The sequence below is a fragment of the Dunckerocampus dactyliophorus genome, chromosome 7 (genome assembly GCF_027744805.1).
Source record: "Dunckerocampus dactyliophorus isolate RoL2022-P2 chromosome 7, RoL_Ddac_1.1, whole genome shotgun sequence".
Lineage (NCBI taxonomy): Eukaryota > Metazoa > Chordata > Actinopteri > Syngnathiformes > Syngnathidae > Dunckerocampus > Dunckerocampus dactyliophorus.
The window spans coordinates 11491796-11510598 of record NC_072825.1 but is presented as its reverse complement, the minus strand read 5'-3'; the positions used below and the strand labels follow the sequence as shown (position 1 = coordinate 11510598).

The window sequence follows — 18803 nt, the reverse complement described above, 5'->3', positions numbered from 1 at the left end:
GTAACATAGGTAAGTTTCAGACGACTAGAAAAGGAAGAAAACAAGCTTTTTGTGATTAGCTTGTGACAGAACTTGGCAACCAATTGCTCGCAAGTCATAGACCATTTGTGTGGTGCTTTTTGGAGGGATAGGGGAAACAATATTATAGAATTTATATATTGTGTGATATACAGTCGTCCCTCACCACATTGCGGTTTCAATTAATTAATTAATTATGCTGTTTTGTGGTTTAATATGGCTTAATATTGGTCAAATGTCTGAAAAGGCATTCAGAAGATGCATTCAAAAACGCAATGCGACGTAGTATTCTGCGCTGGTCACTACCTGTCGGTGAGTAATGTTACTGTATGTTTGGTGAGGCACACAAGCATCAGACTTGATCGCCGGGACAACAAGCTTTTATTGCAGGTTTGAATGATCTCACAACAGGCACAAAAATAATAACAATAATAAGTCAGCTGGGATAGGCTGCAGCATACCCCCGCCACCCTAATCAGGAAAAGCAGCATAGAAAATGGATGAATGGATAATAATCATCATCGTCATTATAATAAGACTGGCTACTATTGTGGCCATAATCCATTCCGAGCTAAAACTCAACTCGGCGTCACTTCCTGTCCTCCACACATCCGGATTGCATTTATTGCAACACGCACAAGCACTAGTCTTATTTATCTCTTAAATGGCTTATTTTCTGTGATTATATCTACTATATTTGGAAATACGAGTATAAAGGTGACTATAGGGGTGCTATTTCATGTCTAAAGGGCTCTAATAATGTTTAAAAAAACACATTTAGTAGGCCAGGAACAGGTTGTCTATGCTCTGACTATGACTGCATTTGATTTATGAATCATGAATCCTACTTGGCGGAAATTCACATATCGCGATTGAGTCTGGAACCAATTAAGGGAGATAAAACGAGGGATTACCGTCTAATTATAATATAATCTATAACTTTCAGTCTACATTTAGCACCTTCAGACCTCAAAACATGGTGTAAACCAACCATTGCGTAAACAGACCCGTATTTACCATGAAAAAAAGCTCACGTTTTCTGTCATCGACTTCATCTAACTGTGTCACACTCAAGCTAATGTGCAGAGTGTATTTCAGCACGTTGCAGAATATGCCAACTGGTGCCAACTGTGCCTGCTGCGGGGGGGGCATCGGGCCGACCAGCTTGAGCCAAGCAGGCTGCCAACTTACTGCAGACAGGAGGAAGTAAAGACGTGTGGTCTGGAGGAGCAGCCGTAGACAAAAGCAGTTGAATTTTGAAAAAACAACTGAGGAACGTAGAGATGCATTCTGTGTGCAAGTCACTATCACATACTGTAAATCATGCAACCTCCAAATAATGGCATGACAACATATGTTAACTTCTAGTTGACCCACAGCATCGACGTGTCCATACAGCAGCAGGGATGTGTGACCTCATTGGCATGTGCCAGTGACACCAGTGGTGGCAGATGTTGGTGCCTCCAGCCAGTCAGTACTTTCCTTGCAAGTGAGAGCATTGGCTGAGAAAATGTGAGCATTTGGTATTCCAACAGAGCAAACGGATAGTGAAATTTGCACCTTTTGCAGTGCAACTGCGAACTACCACAAAATAAACACATTGTTAAATGATCTGATGATTAAAACTTGAAATATTTGTATAAAACTCTGCTTTCCAGATCGTAGTGTAGGTGGACCTAACATAGTGGTCCCTGAGTTATGACAGATGACATAAAACAATACAGTAGAGTCCGCTTTTCTTGGGTTTACGTTCCAGGACCACCAGGGAATCGCGAAAAACCGCAGGTAATTGATACGCATAAGCATGTCTAGTGTTGACGCACGGCATTGACGTGCTCCTCCCGTTTTGCATCATCATTTGCAGTGAAAGTGACTGGTATTACATTATATTCAGCTCCCGAAACATTTAATCTTATAAGCAACTTTAAAACAACATTGTACAAATAATTTCACTTTGCCATATTTTCTGAACTATAAGTTACACTTTTTTGTAGTTTGGTTGGTCCTCTGACTTATATATCGAAATATATATATAATTTAACATTTTAAAATTTTAGTTCATACTGACTGTCATGAACCAGGGAGTGAACTTTACCAGTGACTGCCACAAGAGGGTAGGCATGCGACAACTATATGCTACTTGTTGTGTTAAGTTTAGCCTATTTAGCCTCCCAGGTACAGTATGTTATTTCTGCTATTGTGTAACTGTTAATGTGTTAAGATTCAAGAGTTTTATTGTCATATGCACAGTAAAACAGTTAGTTCTGCTATGCAATGAAATTGTTGTTCTGTTCATTCTCCCAAAAAAGAAAGAAAACACAAGAAAATGAATAAGAACAGTAGAAACATAAATACCAATAAATTAAACAACAACAGAAGAGACATGAATACCAATAAATAAATAAAGTGCTATGAGTGTGGGCGTGTGTTGCGTGCGGTGTGTGTGAGTGCTTCGTTGAGAAGCCTGATGGCCTGTGGGTAAAAGCTGTTTGCCAGCCTTGTGGTCCTGGACTTCAAACTCCTGTAGCGTCTGCCTGACGGTAGGAGTGTGAATAATGAGTGTTGTGGATGTGTGCTGTCCTTGATGAGGTTGTTTGTTCTTCGTAGGACTTGAGATTTATAAATGTCTTGCAATGAGGGGAGGACTCAACAAACTCAGGATTTTGGTGCACATGCCAAATTTCCTCAGTCTTCTCAGGACTTCTTTATAGTTTGTTGGGTGTTGTGAGACCAGGTGAGGTCCTCGCTGATGTATGTGCCAAGGAACTTGACCATTAAAAAAATAATTAATCACTTACACACATACACAGTGCGCATACAGTATAACTGAATGATAAAAAATAAATATAGAAACTTCTGATCAATCCATGTCAATTTCAGGCTTAAAATAATTTACCAATTTAAGGCCATTCATTTCCGGTTAAACCACACCCACTTCCGGTTTATGCCCCGCCCACTCAGAGTACAGATACGGATACAAATAGTGTACAGATAAAGATACAGATAGTGGTGTACTCACTCATCCCTCGGCGTTCCCATCTATGGGCTCGGTGAAATCAATGTGCTCAGGAAAGAAGTATTATAATATAATATAATTTTGAAAAATCGTGAGAGTAAAGCTGCAAAATTTGAATTGCCAATTGGCGAAGAATGAGTGTACTCACTTATATCATTCATTCTTATATTCTTATATCATTCAAGCATGCTCCAGTATGTCTCATGAGATTCCAGTAAAATACCAGCCAGTTACTTTCAGTCAGTGTTTTTTCTCTGAGCTGGTTATTCTAAGAATGTAAATGCAACGAAAGGACTTAGCTTTCTGTCTAGCGGACCTCTTCTCTCTTGTGTAGCCATAATGAGCTCACATGATAACATGAACACGCTGCTGCAAACTGCACTACCACAAGCCAGTGGCATGACGGTGCATCCGCTACATCTGCTGACCAATCATTTCGCTGGCTGTCACAGGCACTCGGCCAATGGGAGAGCAAGAGAAAAACCGAGGCTGTAGCAACGAGGAGAAGGAGGACAGTAGCAAACTGCAGTAACAGACCCAAGGTCCCCGTGGGTACTCGGTGAATGAACCGCTGGAGGCTGTGTGTGATTGAGCAGCTGACTCTGACGGGGTGCGTTTGTTGCCAAGATGAGGACGAAAAGAGCAAACAGTTTTCGCGTTTTCTGTGCATGTCTGTATTTTGTTGCCTGAGTGATACAGACACCCAGAAAGTGAGGGAGGAAAACGCATGCCCTGGAGTCAAAGCCAGATGTATACTGCTCCCACACCGCCCACCCTGCCTCCACTCCTAGTGGCAGTTGAGATAATTCCTCTGTGAGTCATCTGAAAAGCTCTGGTTGATGGCAGTTTCTACGTTGTATTGATACACTGTACAAAATGAATAGCAGCCTTTTTCCATCAGTGGTTGATTTATAGATGTTGTTTGTAATCAAAATCAAGCGGTTTGGCACTGTTGTTGGCACATGCTGCCAAGTGATGGAGGAATAACGAGACACAGCTTGAGGGTTGGTTGACTGGTGAGACATTGTTTGCTAGTGTCTTCAGCTGGTGTTTTGATGAATGCAATGTGTGTGTGTTTAAGGGCGATTTAAGGATTATGATTGTGTTGTCGCTGCACTATGTTCACAATGGTGCAGTTGTTCATGTATGTAAATCTTGGGCGCATGCATATAGTGGTGTAGGAAACAGTGATATCAGATACATGTCACTTGAAAGTGTATTTAAATAAAAGTAAAAAAAGACAGCTGTACAGGTAGGTGCTGGTAGGGGTGTCACGATCTGATGTTGATATAAGATATCAGTACCATATCAGCAACAAAACGAGTATCATATTATATCAGCCTGTAATTAAAATCTCTAATATTAAGCACTCGATACATGCAGTCAATTCCAGCAGCGCCCAAATAGAGCCCTTGTGATCACAACAGCAGAGTGTGCTGACATGCGAACACAGGAGCAGTAGCGATGTCTAAGTCCGAAAAAGACGCCATGCACAAGTGCCCAACACGACCAACCCGTTGCGCATCCACAGGCGAGGAAACAAACCTTCACTCCCAACCAAACGGCGTCCAAACCATCTGCAGAGTGTGAGAAAGTGATTTTTTTTTAACCTACTGTCAGAAGTGGGAGGAAGTCAGTGTTTTGTAAGTCTCAAGCAAAGACGTGCAAGTCCAAGTGTATCGGCCAGTACTTAAGGCTGCAATATCGGTATTGTATCGGAAGTGAAAAATTTGTGTCGGGACTTCGCTAGGCGCTAAGGATGGCCTAAAATCCATATTGGGATATATATTGCAGCCTCTTGCGCTAACGATATATATCACAATATATTCTTTGCCATATAAATTCGAATAGAACCATTTCAAGACGGTATACAGGTCAGGCTCCCCTTTTGGCTGTTGACTTATGTGGTAATGTATTGCATCATTTCCGGCCGACTTGTACCTGTTGTATTATTCTACTTCTGCACTCTTAATTAATGTGGTATTAATCTACGTGATCATTTCCTGGTCATAACTGGTTACTCTCCGCTGCAACATGGTTCCAGCTAGACTTCCATTAAAGTGTACTGAGTACTTATTCCTCTGTTATTTCGCTACTTTACATTCATGCTCGGCTTAGCGGTTAGCATGGCCACTTCTTCTCCTCCTGCTTCTCTCACACAGTGTGTTGCATGTTTAGCTATTTATTGTCCCCCAGCCCTCCAGTGAGAATGATACTTATAAGAAATGTAGTTTATTTGCCACTATGGAGGCGAGGATTAGTAATTTAGAGGAGCGGCTAAGCCGGGCTAGCTATAGCAACAACAACTACATGCACAACGCGATAGAATTCAAATCGCTCTTGTAGGCCAAATGGAAATAGTTTCTATTGTATATTGCTGATATTGCGCAACCTTTCTAAGCGCTAAATCACAATTGGGACCGACAGTTCACAACATGAAACCATGTAAATACATCAGTACATTAAAACTTTAGCCCAAGTACTGTACTTTGTCTGCAGATGCCTTTGAAACTGTGCATTTAATTACATATTACAGTAAGTTACAGGAGCAGTCACACTCCCGAATACACACATACATCTATGTAGCTCGTGAATCCCTTTTCATTCAACCTTGTGTCAGTGTTGTCGCTGGCCTTTAGCTCCTATTACTTTGACATGGAGTTTTAAAGCCTCATTGGTCAAAACTGCCCAATAACCCTGTGACACAGAATTGCTGCTGTGGCATTTAGCAAGGGCAGATGGGTGTAATGCGGCGTGGTGCTCTATACATCATTATGCGGAGGTGTCCGACAGCAGAGCAGAGTGTGGCGAGGTTCAGCCGTATTTCATTAGGCTCTCGGATGCAATAGAAGGCCTCATTAACATGCATGGCCACAGGTTGTTGTTGCCCTCGTTCTCTGGGTGTCTGAGCCATGACTTGCACATTCTCATTAAGCTTAAGATAGTCACAGTTTTCCCAATTGTTTTGTAATGATTGGCTGCCTTGCAGGAGACAGGAATTGAAATTCCTTCCATCTATTTCATAGAACCTGTTAGATACAGGGCAGATAGATGCTGGTGAGATGATTAGCAGAGGTTATTCCTTCGTGTTGTATGCAGGGTTTCCCCTCGGATTTTTTTGAAGCTGTGGCGGTGGGCTGCATGGTAGGCGGACTGCCACCGCTGTGTCGTGCTGCTGCTGCATCAGGAGTTGTTTTTTTTTTTTTTTTAATATCTAGAGTTACTGTCGGTAATTACGTCAATATTAGGGTCGTTTTCATAAACGAGTTAATTCACTTTAAACGCCTTTCTCTCTGCCTTTTCTTCCACTCCTTATCTGTAAAGTGCCAACAGGGCAGACAGGCGATTCCGGTGGGTGTTTTTCCAAAATAAAGTGTAGTTAAACGTTTTTGTGATATTTTGTAGATATTTTGTTTAAAATTGCTCAATATGTAAATAATAGGCTATACATGTATCTATATAGCACAGGGGTGCTCACACTTTTTCAGCCTGTGGCTACATTGTTCCAAAGATCTACCTCCTACTACAGTATAAACATCGAGAATATATATATTTATTTTATTTATAAATATGAGTATTTATGTACATTGTACATGTATTTCAGAGGTGCACACAATCAAAACGATCTACCTCTTACGACAAAACAAAACTGAATACTAATGATTAGTATTTCACATTCAGTTTCAAAGTTTACTGGTCATCAACATAGTTGATATCATACACAAATAATTCACAATTCAATTTAATACGGCAATAAACATAATTACACATAATTCCTCAATAGTTGTGTGCATAAACTGAGTAATATGTCAGTGAAAATGGCTACGTAGCGTTCATCATGTATTACGTCCAGTTAGCTTTTGCTATACATTACAGATACTCTATACGAGAAATTAAAAGGATTATGCAAGACAACGCAGCCATAGTCAAGGCAACACATTAAAAAGCTTTCAACAATGGGCACATTTTCCAATTCATCGTGAAATAGTAGTTTAAGAAACAAACTTGGAGAAAACACATTTCGTGATGAAAAAGTGCAGCCATGAAACAATCGACTTTTTTCCTACAAGAGTAGCCTCTACAACTGAACAGATAACTTTACCACTGAGTTAGTTTATTCGTAATCGGAGTAATAAAGAGTAAATTTGCGTTATCCGTGTGTGGCCGCCGACATCTGTTCTCCCCTTTTTTATGCCGCAGTCGCGGCACACGAGCGAATCAGGAGGGGGCTTAATATCAGCTGACTGATGACATATGACATTTATGAAGTGACTGTTATGATGTAGGTGACACACGACCAACACTACCTTCGTGATCGCCGTAATGGGCACCCCCGATATAGCATATATGTCCATTCATACACTGTATTACTTGCGTTTACACTTGCAACCGTTTTGCCTCCGCATTGTCCCGCAATTATTTTGCAATACGTGTAATATATTTATTCATTTACGCCTGAAAAGCGTGAAGAGTAGTTTGCGCACTGTTTTGCGTTTTTACGCACGTGGCGTGCAATTCGTAACCGAAAACGGTGCGCAATAGCACGAAATGATCAAGCTCCCACACGACTTATTTACAACTCGTCAAGTACTGTGTACGTCTGGTGCACGACGACCGTACGTGCGACATGCAATGTTCCCGCGTGGGTATGCATTGCCACCACCGCTTCCTGAATCCGTGAAGCAGTCGTGGCATTATTTGCTCCCGCTGCGTCGCGTGTGACGCCGTGCAACAGCAGGCGTCACCCCTGGCTTCATTAATTCCTCTATTTGCAAGGGTCCTACAAGAACTGTTGAACTCCTTTTGAAGAAGCTCGTGCAATAAAGAAAGGTAAGTCTATATTTTCTGCAGCTGTAGGTAGAAAATGTGCAACTAGGAAAAAGGAGAAGGAATTGCTGACTAGAAGATGTCGCTTTGGGCATTGTGTAGTGAATAACAGGCTAAAGAAATGACTTGAGAATTCCCCCCAAATTGGTCCAAGAGGTGGTGGAAAAGTTCATTCATGTGAATGAGACATGCTGAAACACGATTTGATACAGGTGTTCTATTCCCTAACTACAAAAATATTCCATTTATAAGTGGTCACTACACTGACTACTAACTCTTCATTGTGGTGAGTACATGGTCTGTACTCACTCATTATCAACCAACGATTCTGTCAACCATTTTATCAGTTATTATTAAGCCTCTAGCTTCCTTTCAGTAAGTAAAAACCTTTGCTATGATTCCACTACATTGTCATGTAGCCTTACAAAGTACACCTGGAAGAACAAGAGGTGAATAAGTGTATTGCAACTGATGTGAAACTGATGAGGGGTAGGATTAAATAAGCTTTGCTTCTTCCTACTCCTTTTTGGACATGCAAAATTGTGAATTGTACTATGTGATGTGCTACAGTTTGACTCATATGCATATTCAGGATGAATTAAACCATTACCATTACCATTTATACATGAGGAATCCTACGTCTGGAAAACTACCAAACTTCCTCCATTCAAGTTGTGAACAGACAGATGTTGTGGTGTGCACTGAATTGGGAAAAAGAACGATAAATATTCACCTACTCTATTCAGCAATGCTTGCAATCAGGGGTTTCAGTTTGGTTCGGTTGTGTTGATTCAATTCCTTTAAGGATTTTCTATGAATAAGCTGTCTTTTTGGCTCAAAATGTTGCAACCGCAGGCTAAAAACAACACACCTCAGCTGAAATATGCTAGTGCAATCCATTGCCTTAAGCAGAACTACAAACAAAGTTGACTTTGGTAGATGTTTCGGAAGCCACAAAACAATAAGCAACTACAAAATGCAAAGTTACATAACCGCGATTCAGACTGTGGCGACACTTAAAGCATCATTACTGTCAGATGGTCATTGTGCTGCCAGCACTGACTGACGTCATCCCATTTTAGCACCACAGGCTTTATATAGCCTATCTGAGGCTGTATGTAAAAACCCCTCCCCCTGTAAAAATATGCAACCGCCGCTGCAAGGCGAGGTATGGGAAGCAAAGCAGAGGATGAAAAGATGGTATTGCGAAAACAGCCTCCCTTTTCTGAGTCTAATCCGTCTTAGTAGCAGTGTGATAAGTGTGTTTTGACTTAGCCTCAAATTTCCTCTTGTTTATGCATCATTTGCCAAACCACGTGGATCCCTGTAGAGTCGAATAATCGCAGCGATGCCAATTTGGCAGGGCTGCAAATATACCACAACCTCCTGGCCCAGGTCAGATCACAACAGCCGAGTAGAAAACAAAATGCCTGAGTCTGTTTTCCGTCATTATTCTTCCCCTCGTTTCTGTCATATTTGTTGATAGCAATCTGCCACCATTGGTGTCTTTTTGATGTGCATCTCTCATTCCTCCCTGGTGCTCATGAGCGCTTTTTGCTTGCAGGGGAGATTGGTGCAATCATAGCTTGTGACGAAGCCTATTTACCCAGATGGAGAAGAAAAAAAAAAAAAGAAAACACCCTTATGCTAAGCCAACACTGTCCCAGTTCCCCACTGGTGTGAGAGGAAGAGCTTGTTTAATTTGTGGTATTTTCCCAGTGGAGTCTTGTCTGGTTTTCATGATGTAGAATGTACTGTATTTGTAGAATGCCATTCAGATGTCCCATGTGCAGTTTTCCTCAGTATCATATAGTCATCATATCATTTGAGCAGTGGAAGCTATCTGTAATGTTAACACCGCATGTGCTTTCCGTCTGTCAGGGCAACCCATAGCAATCATTATGCTTCATCTCAGGTCGGGGCAGGGAAACACTTCACGTTTGCATCTGTATTTGTAGTGAACTACAAATCTATGTCACCATAACTGTAGCTTGTTCACGTCACACAGGCCTTGAATCCTCTCTTCCTTGGGTTCACCTTATATGATGCATTGATCCAATGGCGCAAAGGGATGCAGTACCAGTAATGGACGTCATTCTAGACCAGTTAAATGCATGTATCTTGTAAGGTTGTTTTTGCTTAACACATACAGAACATAATTTTCTTATTTTACTAATAAATAAAACAAAAGGGGGTCCTGCACAGACTCACAACCCCTAACCAATTGCAACAGAGTAGGCATGAATCCGAGCATGTCAGCTATGAGAAGAAGAATGTACATTTACCCTGTACATAAGTTGAGATGTATGGAGTATTTTATTAAAAGAAACATACTAAACCCTTTCAACGATAATAATAGAGATGCTCAATATTGGTTTTCTAACACGATATTGGATATCCCTATATTGTCCAGCAATCAATACCGATATCAACCAATACCGATATAGGCAACAGCCCTTCCCTCAAATTAATGTCATGTAATGAACACATTATGCCTCTTTTACTGTGATACCGCTGGATGCATTTCACAAATTGTGAAAAATAAGTCACACTGCAGTAAGCAATGTAAGTTAGAGAAAAAAAGACATTTATTTTAAACATTTTGTCCCAACCAGGCATTAAACAATCATTACTATAATATGAATAATATTTTAATGGTCAACTAAAATAAGATGTTCTCCTCCTATTAACAAGCAAGACGGGTTAATCTTAACAATTTCACAAATCCCATTAAATATTGCTGGCAGTGATACAATTTGGAAAGCTGCTCATTTGTATGTGGCCAATTCAACATTCGTATAACAACAAAGTAAAGTGCAAAGTGTTAAACTCTGGACTAATAGAATCTGTAAAATTGTAAATTAGCCTCATTCAACACTGTTCCTGTCGCCAAATGCTTTATTTCAAGGAAATATACTTTTGTTCCCACAAAAAAAAAGCAAGACAGCAACACTGTGTCAGTAAGTTTGTATTCGATTGAAATGTGGATAAGTGAAATGAGGACATAGACACACACACACACTGCCTTCACTGTTTACACACACAAGCATAAGCATTGATTGTCCTTCCGTTTCTATCTATGTTACAAGGCACCATGTTAATTCTTTCCCCGCCTTCTCATTCCATGTCAGAAGCTGACGTACACACACACACACAAACACATGCACACACTTTCATATTGGGTTGGCACCAGTTGGCCTTGCAGCTCAATGAACAGAGATGGTGAGCTACAGAAGAGGGGCTTCCGCTCTACTTATGAGAAAGTAATTAGTACCAACTCCTAAGGGAGTGGAGATAGACTTCACACAGCTTGGCACTATCCCTCTTTCTCCTCCTGCATAGGCAAAAACAGCAGCTGCAGGTCTCTGCTTTTCATATCTTCATCCTCATTATGCGCCATCTAAACAAATGCACTGCAAAATAGTCATTAAAATTATGTAATCCAGGTAAAATTGTCTGGTCTTATTTTTTCTCAGTAAGAAAATACAATAAATTAAAAATAAGCCACAAACAATCCGCAAATGAGACATTTTCATACATGTACTGTATACAATTTTGCCAAAGTTTTGCCTCGATTCGCGTTAACTGTCTCGGTTATTGTATATTGCTGCGCTTATAAAATGTTGCATCCTACCCTTTGGCATGCTGAATCTTGATGGTCTTTAAAGATGTGGACGGACTGCTCCCACCATTGCTTGATTATTCAGCTATCTTGGAGCCCACACCCAATATCAAATTTTGTGATACTTAGTTGACACAATACTACAGTTTAAGGCACATTCATTTGGCGAACTCAAATGAGAATGTTACACAAACTACTCAGTTTGCCCATGTATCATTCCACAGACCAGTGCCCAAATAAAGAATCCCACACGTTGCTGACTCAGTCTTGTTGTGTTATTAATACACTGCATGAGTCCAACTGTGTTCGTAATGTGTCTTTATTACAAAGCGTGCCTGTTAGCCTGCTCTGAACTCCCACCTGGAAGTCATAATCCCCCAGCTCTGTCGTCCCTCTATGATCACTGGTTAACTCTGTAGTTCTTTGCTAACTAACACAGTTATTGAATACAGCTGCAAAATAATCCACCATGTGATGAAGAAAGTTGCCAGTGCCAGCACTTGAGATTAAAAAAAGGTGAGAAGGTGAGAATTAAAGCAATAACTCATAGCAAAGTACAAAGGTACTGTCCTCCCTCAATAGTCCTCACCCACAAGAGTCTTCATTCGAGGTAAAAATGACCTTAAATGTTCATTTATCCTGTTCATTCGTCATTTTCACATTGTTTTCTGCATGTGAAACTATAATTGTTCTCTATTAAAAGTGTTTTGTGTTAACATTTTTTGGGTGTCGGATTAATTGGATTTACATTGTTTAGACGGACCCTTTGGAACGGATTTATAATTTTTGACTGTATTTCACATACAGCGTAATGAAGGTTTATGTGATTTCTTAGGGGAACGTGTGTGATGCAGAACATTTTTTTTTTTTTAATTCTCAGAACTACCCAATTTGGCCTCACTGAACCATTTGGGGTTTAATTCCCAGGGAACGCACACTCTATGATGGACTACAGATTATGCATTCTCATTACAAAATTAACACTACATCACGTGAGCAGCTTTGGTCGTCCGTCGGGGGATGAGCATTTGGCTGAAATGGCCAGAAAGATTCTGTTTGCTTTGGCAGTTCTGCAGGAGTGATTGAAAGTGTGTGCAAGAGTGAGAGAGAGCTGGGAATCTTGAATTGCTGTTTCAGGATTTTCCTACACAACATTTGGACAAAAGTATTGGGCTGTGTTATGACTACACCTAGGAATTTAAAATGGGAGAAAATATAGTTGTTCGTCTAGCAAATCACACTCCTGTGAAGGCTTTCAACAAGATGTGTGTTTGACGAGCCTCCTGCCATGTTAGTCTGAAAATGTACGGGAAACTAAGGAGCCCAGTCAAACTCCCATTCGATTCATTATTTATTTATTTTTTTATATGTCTATATATTTGTTCCTACAGTGTAGCAACTCATATGAATATGTACTGTATCGATCCATTTCCTCTACACGTCTTTGCGATCCCAGCTGACATGAGGCGAGAGGCAGAAAAAGTTATGCTACAAGGTTAAAGTCAGATATTACGGGAATAAAGTCATAATTATGAGAAGAACATTTAGAGAAAGAAAGAAAGTTGAAATATTTTGAAAATTTTAAAATGAATAAATGTTAAATTAAAAGAGCAGCAGAAATGGAAAAACACTTTCAATAACTTTTTATGAGAATAAAGTAAAAAATATTAAAAGAAAAAAATTATATTCTAATGAGAAAAAAAAAACGTGTTGGGGTTCATTGAGCCCTACTTTTAACTTGGAATGTCCGATATCATCCCAACCGATTTTATCGGCTGATATTTGCATAAAAATTACATGTCTGCTCATAACGGTGTAGTTTGTTCTGACGAGATTGATATCGACACGCAGTTGACATAGTGCTCCACACTGCAAAAAGCTCAGTATGTCCGCGGGCTGGAATTATTTTTGCCTTCGAATTGTAGATATGTAATTTGCAATGACTGTAAAGCGCTAGTTTCGTCCACGCTGTGTTCATGCGTGATGTGTTGTATTAGCCCAGTTGATAATTTCACTGATTATACTAGTCCAGAGTTTCATACTTGGCACTTTACTTTGTTCTTATATGGATCCTTGTGTCACATACAAATGTTCAGCTTTCAAAATGATATCGTTGCCAGCGTTATTTAATTGGATTCTTATTTGTGAATTTATTGAGAGTTGTCTGTCTTACTTGTCGATAGTAGGAGAACATGTTATTTTAGTACTTTTGTTTCGACAAACTGGGGCCGCTCGGTGGCCTAGTGGTTAGCATGTTGGCAGTCAGGAGATTGGGAAGATCTGGGTTCGAACCTGGGCATCACTGTGTGGAGTTTGCATGTTCTCCCTGTGAGTGCTTGGGTTTTCTCCGGGTACTCCGGTTTCCATTCCAAAAACATGCATGCTAGGTTAATTGGCAACTAAATTGTCCATAGGTATGAATGTGAGTGTGAATGGTTGTCTATATGTGCCCTGCGATTGGCTGGCGACCAGTACAGGGTGTACGCCGCCTCTCAGCTGGGTCAGCTTACCCGCTCCAACATACCCCCGACCCTAGTGACCCTAGAAAAAGAATGGATGTTGAGACAAAATGTTACAAATGCATATGGCATATAACTTACATATAATTTATATTGCAGTGTTTGTCTTGTTTTGCACAAATAGTGTTTCATTGTAAAATGCTTCCAGTGGTATCACATGAAACGAAGCATAATGTGTGCATTCATTACACAGGATGTGGCCTGACATTAGTTTGAGGATCAAGCTGCTAGCAATATATGTATCAGTTGATATTGGTATTAGAAATGATAAATCAGAAAGCCAATATGAAGCATCTCTATAGTTTTAACCCGTGCATCTGTTTGGGGAAAAAAGAAACTTACAAAAATGGTTGAGAATGCTGTTATTAAAATGGTTGAGAATGCTGTTGTTGATAATATATTTTAAAAAAACAATAAGCCATTTATATGAACAATTTTATCAGAGACATAATTACATAGATATGTTATTAATCTACAAGATAATTAGACATACTGTAATTAGACACTTAATTATGTGATCGAATCAGTTATTGCTTTATTTCAATCTGCTAAAATCGTCATTTTGTAAAGTCTACAACCTCCTATACCTGAGGTGAGGCTACACAGTTTGGCTTTTTTAGCCCAACACTTGAGCTGTCCCATTTACACAGACCTTCTTATGTTGCTCTAGCTAGCTAATTGGCAGAACATTCCATTCCATTCTGAAACAGCTGGGTTAAAGGGCTTATGACTATGTAAACCTTTTGTAGACGTAAGCGAACATATGTGAGTTGTACTTTGGGATTACCTGATTAGCCTAGTAATCTCTGAAAACTGCTCTAACTTAAACCAAGGAGCCGCTCATCCTTTTAATGGGCTTTGACGAGTTGTCCTAGACAGATTTGATTCGGCCCATGGCATTACATATATGATACATAAAATTTCACCTCGGAAGCCTTTAACTGCAAATAAAAAGGTGAACTAGGAAAAGTTGTCACTCTCTAGACAGCATGTAAACTTTAACTATGTTAGCAAAAAAAAAAAAAACAACCACTCTCAATGATTAAATTTAAATTGGCCATTCATCACATAGAATACATAGTTATTTTATTAGCTATGCCTGGACTCTTCCTTTGGAGAATTTAACATGAAGACAAGTAATTTTCTATGCTTTTACTACAAAAATATTCAATTTATAAATAAGGAATCCCACTTCGCAGAAATTCACATATGTCAGTCGTGTCTGGAGCCAATTAACTGAGGGATTACTTTTGGTTGATGATTTTGCTTTGGTTTTACTTTGTTGTCGGTATGCTATCCTGCTATATTCCTGCCTGCTGTGCGAGCAGTGCGGCTGAGAAATTCCACCTCAACAAGGACGCGATTAGCCTATTGATTTTTTTTTCCTGCTGACTCACTGCCTCTGGAAGAAAAATGTATTTGCGTGATCTAATTTCTATGACAAACCATTGCAATCAACAATGTAAAATGCAAATATGCTTTGAATGGTTTGCTCATGAACAGTTAAGGTCATTCAAAGGTGTTTTCATCCACTGACATTTACAATGCCGTTCACACATACAGTACAGAGCTTCAAACTGCCTATCTGTAGATTATATTATATAATATATCATATTGTATGAACATTGTTTATTCTCTGTGGTTTGCTTTTTACTGCAGACTGAAGAAAAAGTCTCAGTCGGTGGACATTGCCAGTCAAGGCTTCTCCCCGACTTTGGTGCCAGCCTCGCCCCTCAACAAACCTGCATCACCTGTTGCCAAGACAACCGCCGTCCTCGCGGTGCAGGAAAACAACACCACCAACTCCCAGCGCCGCAGTCCACGGTGTGGCGAGCTGAAGAGAGGCTACACCATTGGTAGGTGATTTGTTGGTTTTGCTTTTGGTTTTGGTTTTGGTTTTGCTTTTGCGTGAAAACACTATATTATTGTGCTCCATATACTGTAGTTCGAATGAAATATGCATTTCAATGTACACCAACTGGCCACAACATTATGAAGATTTGACAATATATTGAGCTCTAAGGCTAAAGCTTTACAAATATATTCATTTTGACTTCATGTAGCTACATATGGTAGCCAAAATATTCAAAAGGGGGCGTTCTACACCACTGCAAACTGCATCACAAAAAAAAAAGCAGTGTTAAGTTATTACCTAAGCTTGTGACTTATCCACCTGCCCTCTTTTACCAGGAAACTAGGAAGATGCCAAAAACAAGTAAAAACAACTTAAACAGCTATGTTACAAAGAGACAACAGAGGAGAATGACAGGAGTTAACAAAAAGGACACGGTTTAAAAACAGGAGGGAAACTCAATGCTGCACAGCAAACGGTGGAAGACAAAGGAACTTGGCATTCCCAGGTCTGCCTAATTGCTGCGTGCGGGTGTGCCTTGTTGCTCCGCCCCGAATTAGCGGCCATGCCATAACAACACGGAAGGAGAACAACCAACACAGGAGACAACAAGGCTCAGAGTGAATCAACTGTAATATAGAGAGGAGAGGGGTGATTTTGTTGCTGAAATAGGCAAATTTGCAACAGAGATTTTCAATCATGCAGGCACCGAATACACTGTACTGGAGGCGGGATGACTGCATGATGGTGCTGCTTTGTTTAGATGAGACAATTTGTTCAGTCTTCCTTAACAAATTCTTGTTTGGGTTCCCAGTAAATATACAATACAGAATATATATGTGAAATTAGGACTCCCCATGTTGTTCTAATGTCTAATGTGGTGTATTTGTCAGACAACTGATAGCACAGGCAACACAGTACGGGTGCATGTTTTGCCAAATTTTTACGCTTAGTTGCTCCACACATAAATCTAAAGAAACAAAAAACGGAATAATACGCAAGATTTCTTCTTCATACCATAGAGTCATCCCTCGCCACATTGCAGTTAGAATTTTGCGGCTTCACTCTATCACAGTTTTTAAAAAATATATTGATTCCTAAATCATGCTGTTTCGTGAATATTCGTTGAATATGGCCTATTAGTCAAAAAAATATGCATATTTAAGCAACAGTTATGTATTTTTTGCCTAAATTAAAAGGAGAGTTCAGATTTTTTTTACATGAAGTTGTATGACATCCCCATCAGCAGTGTTACTACACCAACAGTGACTCCACTCCACGACAAAAATATTCAATTCGCTATTCAATTCAAATATAAATTCTACTCAATTCTACTTTGTGGAAATTCAGTTATCCCAATCCCAATCCCAATTTGTCTTCTTATTGCCTGTTTAATATGCAACAACTAGGCAAAAGTGTGATTAATTATGCTAAAAAAGTGCGAGGAGGATGTCCTGTCCTTTCCAAAAGCACCTTCTTTTAGCGCACACTAATATATTTTAGGTTGTATATTTCTATTTGACGCTTTTGTGCCCCTTCACTGTAAAATCCTGAATTCAGATTTTGTTCCATGTTCTTGAGCAGATGTTCTGCCATTAGTCATGTAAATACTATAGCTTTTATAACGTAGTTTTATAACGGCACAGAGGGCAAGGTTAGGATTTCAGGAGTTCATCATGAGGTGATAGATCAAGGGTTGAATAGCGAAAGAGAACATCTAGAGCATGTGAAGGTGTGTCATTCTGCTGAGTTCACACTATGATAAACTCACTACAGAGTCATCATGTATCGACTGCTGCATGGCCAAGGCTCCGCGGTAATAGCGGATTGATCTGCCTTCATACCAGTTCAGTTGACAATAATCAGTGAAGGGAAACTGTAGGATAAAGACGAGATAATGGGCCCACTGTTGACATTTTACCTTCTTTCATCAGCCATTATCTGTTCAATGGCATATGCAGGCTGTTAAAAAGAAAGAGAGCGATCATGGTCGGAAGTAATACAACCATTAAATGCAATGTGGCCATGGCTTATTCTGTCTATATGATATTTAACTGCTTAGTGACAAATTGTACAAGCTTCACTTAAGTCATCGTAGTTAATCATTTGCTATAGCTCATGTAAAGCTTCAATGTGTGCCCACAGAAGCACTGCATCTTTAAAGAATTCTGCTTCTCTTTCACGTAATGAAAGATTGATTAGTGGCTGACCCTCCTTTCTATTTTAGATAGTATTCAGTACGGGTAACCATGTGGTCTTTTCTTGCAGCCCCACCCCACCCCACTCACTGATCTCTCTCAGGCCTCATTTTGCTAATTTATTCTACTGAGAAATTAATAATGTGTCAGGCTGCTTGCTGTGCTCTCTGTCAGGCTTTAGACAGACGTGTCATTTGAGGCACATATACCACATTTACAACATCTATTTTAATAACACACCTAATGTTGTATCCCATTGGGTGTTCAACTGTAAGTCACATCAATGATTTGTCCCAGATGATGGTGTTAAACATGTTTCATTTTCCCAGTGATTGGTGTCAGTGTAGTCGGAGGCAAGAAGAGCAACAATAATTCAGTAAATAGCAGATGGAGGCACAGTGTAGAGTCCACATAAACTCTGATGCTGTTTTATAACTTTATTCTGACCTGAACACATCAGCTGTACAATTCATTCCCACACCATATACTGTATGTATCTCTAACTCACAAACGCATCTCTAATTCACATCTACATTAACACGAAGTGCTTTCACGGACCATCCACACAACACATCTTTATTATGCTTGTATGTGTGGTCTAAATAAACAGAAGTACATAGAAATATCATAAGTGGATATTTTTATTACTAATACTCAAAGCAACTCACTCTTGACGTCAAACATTATCATTAAACTCACTTATTGGTTGATTATAATGCACATGATGAACACCTCCGTAACTGTCTCGTTT

At 39.8% G+C, this 18803-nt stretch overlaps 1 protein-coding gene across 8 annotated transcripts in view; it reads left to right on the top strand.

The window, feature by feature from the left end:
- The window catches only part of oxr1a (oxidation resistance 1a), a 152374-nt gene that overhangs the window by 57743 nt on the left and 75828 nt on the right, over window positions 1–18803 (top strand). For 6 of the 8 annotated variants that reach the window (XM_054781623.1, XM_054781626.1, XM_054781622.1 and 3 more), the window contains one exon: window positions 15662–15858. The exons of the other annotated variants lie outside the window; for them this stretch is intronic. In XM_054781623.1, the coding sequence (XP_054637598.1) occupies window positions 15662–15858 (197 nt within the window). The remainder of the gene's footprint in view (window positions 1–15661; window positions 15859–18803) is intronic. 8 annotated transcript variants of the gene reach the window in all.